The 742-nt window shown below is 51.3% G+C and overlaps 1 protein-coding gene across 1 annotated transcript in view; it reads left to right on the forward strand.

Annotated features, from left to right (window-relative positions):
- Nucleotides 1-238: 238 nt before the first annotated feature.
- EMH_0039270 (uncharacterized protein) overlaps nt 239-742 on the forward strand; it is a gene marked incomplete at both ends in the record, with an annotated part of 10,150 nt that continues 9,646 nt past the window's right edge. Inside the window, 1 exon segment of the mRNA XM_013495374.1 lies at nt 239-514. Coding sequence (XP_013350828.1) covers nt 239-514 — 276 coding nt within the window.

The raw sequence follows: 742 nt of genomic DNA on the forward strand, positions 1-742 counted from the left end.
GCAGCAACAGCAGCAGCATTACCCGCAGCCTCTACACGGTGTGTTTGTATTTGTGTATATTTTTTTTTTCAGGTGTATCCAACAACAGTGCTGACAGTAGCGAGAGATCTAGAGAGTAGTTTAACTCCCCCTGAGGTGTCTGTGCTGCTGCTGCTGGAGCCGTCGCAGCAGAAAACAAAAAGGAGACGGAAAGGAAATGCATTTTTTGATGTGTTACAAAAGGTGCTGGGTAGGGGAGATGACTCTTCACAAGAAGCAGCAGACAACAGTCCCCCGCAGCACTCTGCTGCTGCTGCTGCTGCTGCTGCAGCTGCTGCAGCAACAACAGCAGCAGCAGATGCTTCAACTACAGCAGATGGTCAGGCCCCAAGAACAGGCAAGGGTGCATCATCAGGGCCATCATCATCAGCAGAAGCAGGTGGAGCAGCAGGAACAGCAACAGCAACAGCAGCAGCAGCAGCAGCAGCAGCAGCAGCAGAAGCAGCTGAAGCACCAAACAGCGCGAAAGACTATCGTAAGAAACTTGATGGTATACGATCGTGGTCACCTGGGGTGTATATACGGATGGATTCACAGCTATTCAGGACTCTGCATGCACCCGACATGCGGCTGCTGCTGCACTCCTGTGCTGGTATTGTTGTCGTCGTCAGCCCCCAACGCTGTCTCCTCGTCTTGGGAGAAAGTCTTAACCTACTAGATACAGCCAGAACTAAGGATCTACTCATGTCCTCCAATATACAAG

This window comes from Eimeria mitis, genomic scaffold (genome assembly GCF_000499745.2).
Source record: "Eimeria mitis Houghton genomic scaffold, Emh_scaff1547, whole genome shotgun sequence".
NCBI classification, from domain to species: Eukaryota; Apicomplexa; class Conoidasida; order Eucoccidiorida; family Eimeriidae; genus Eimeria; species Eimeria mitis.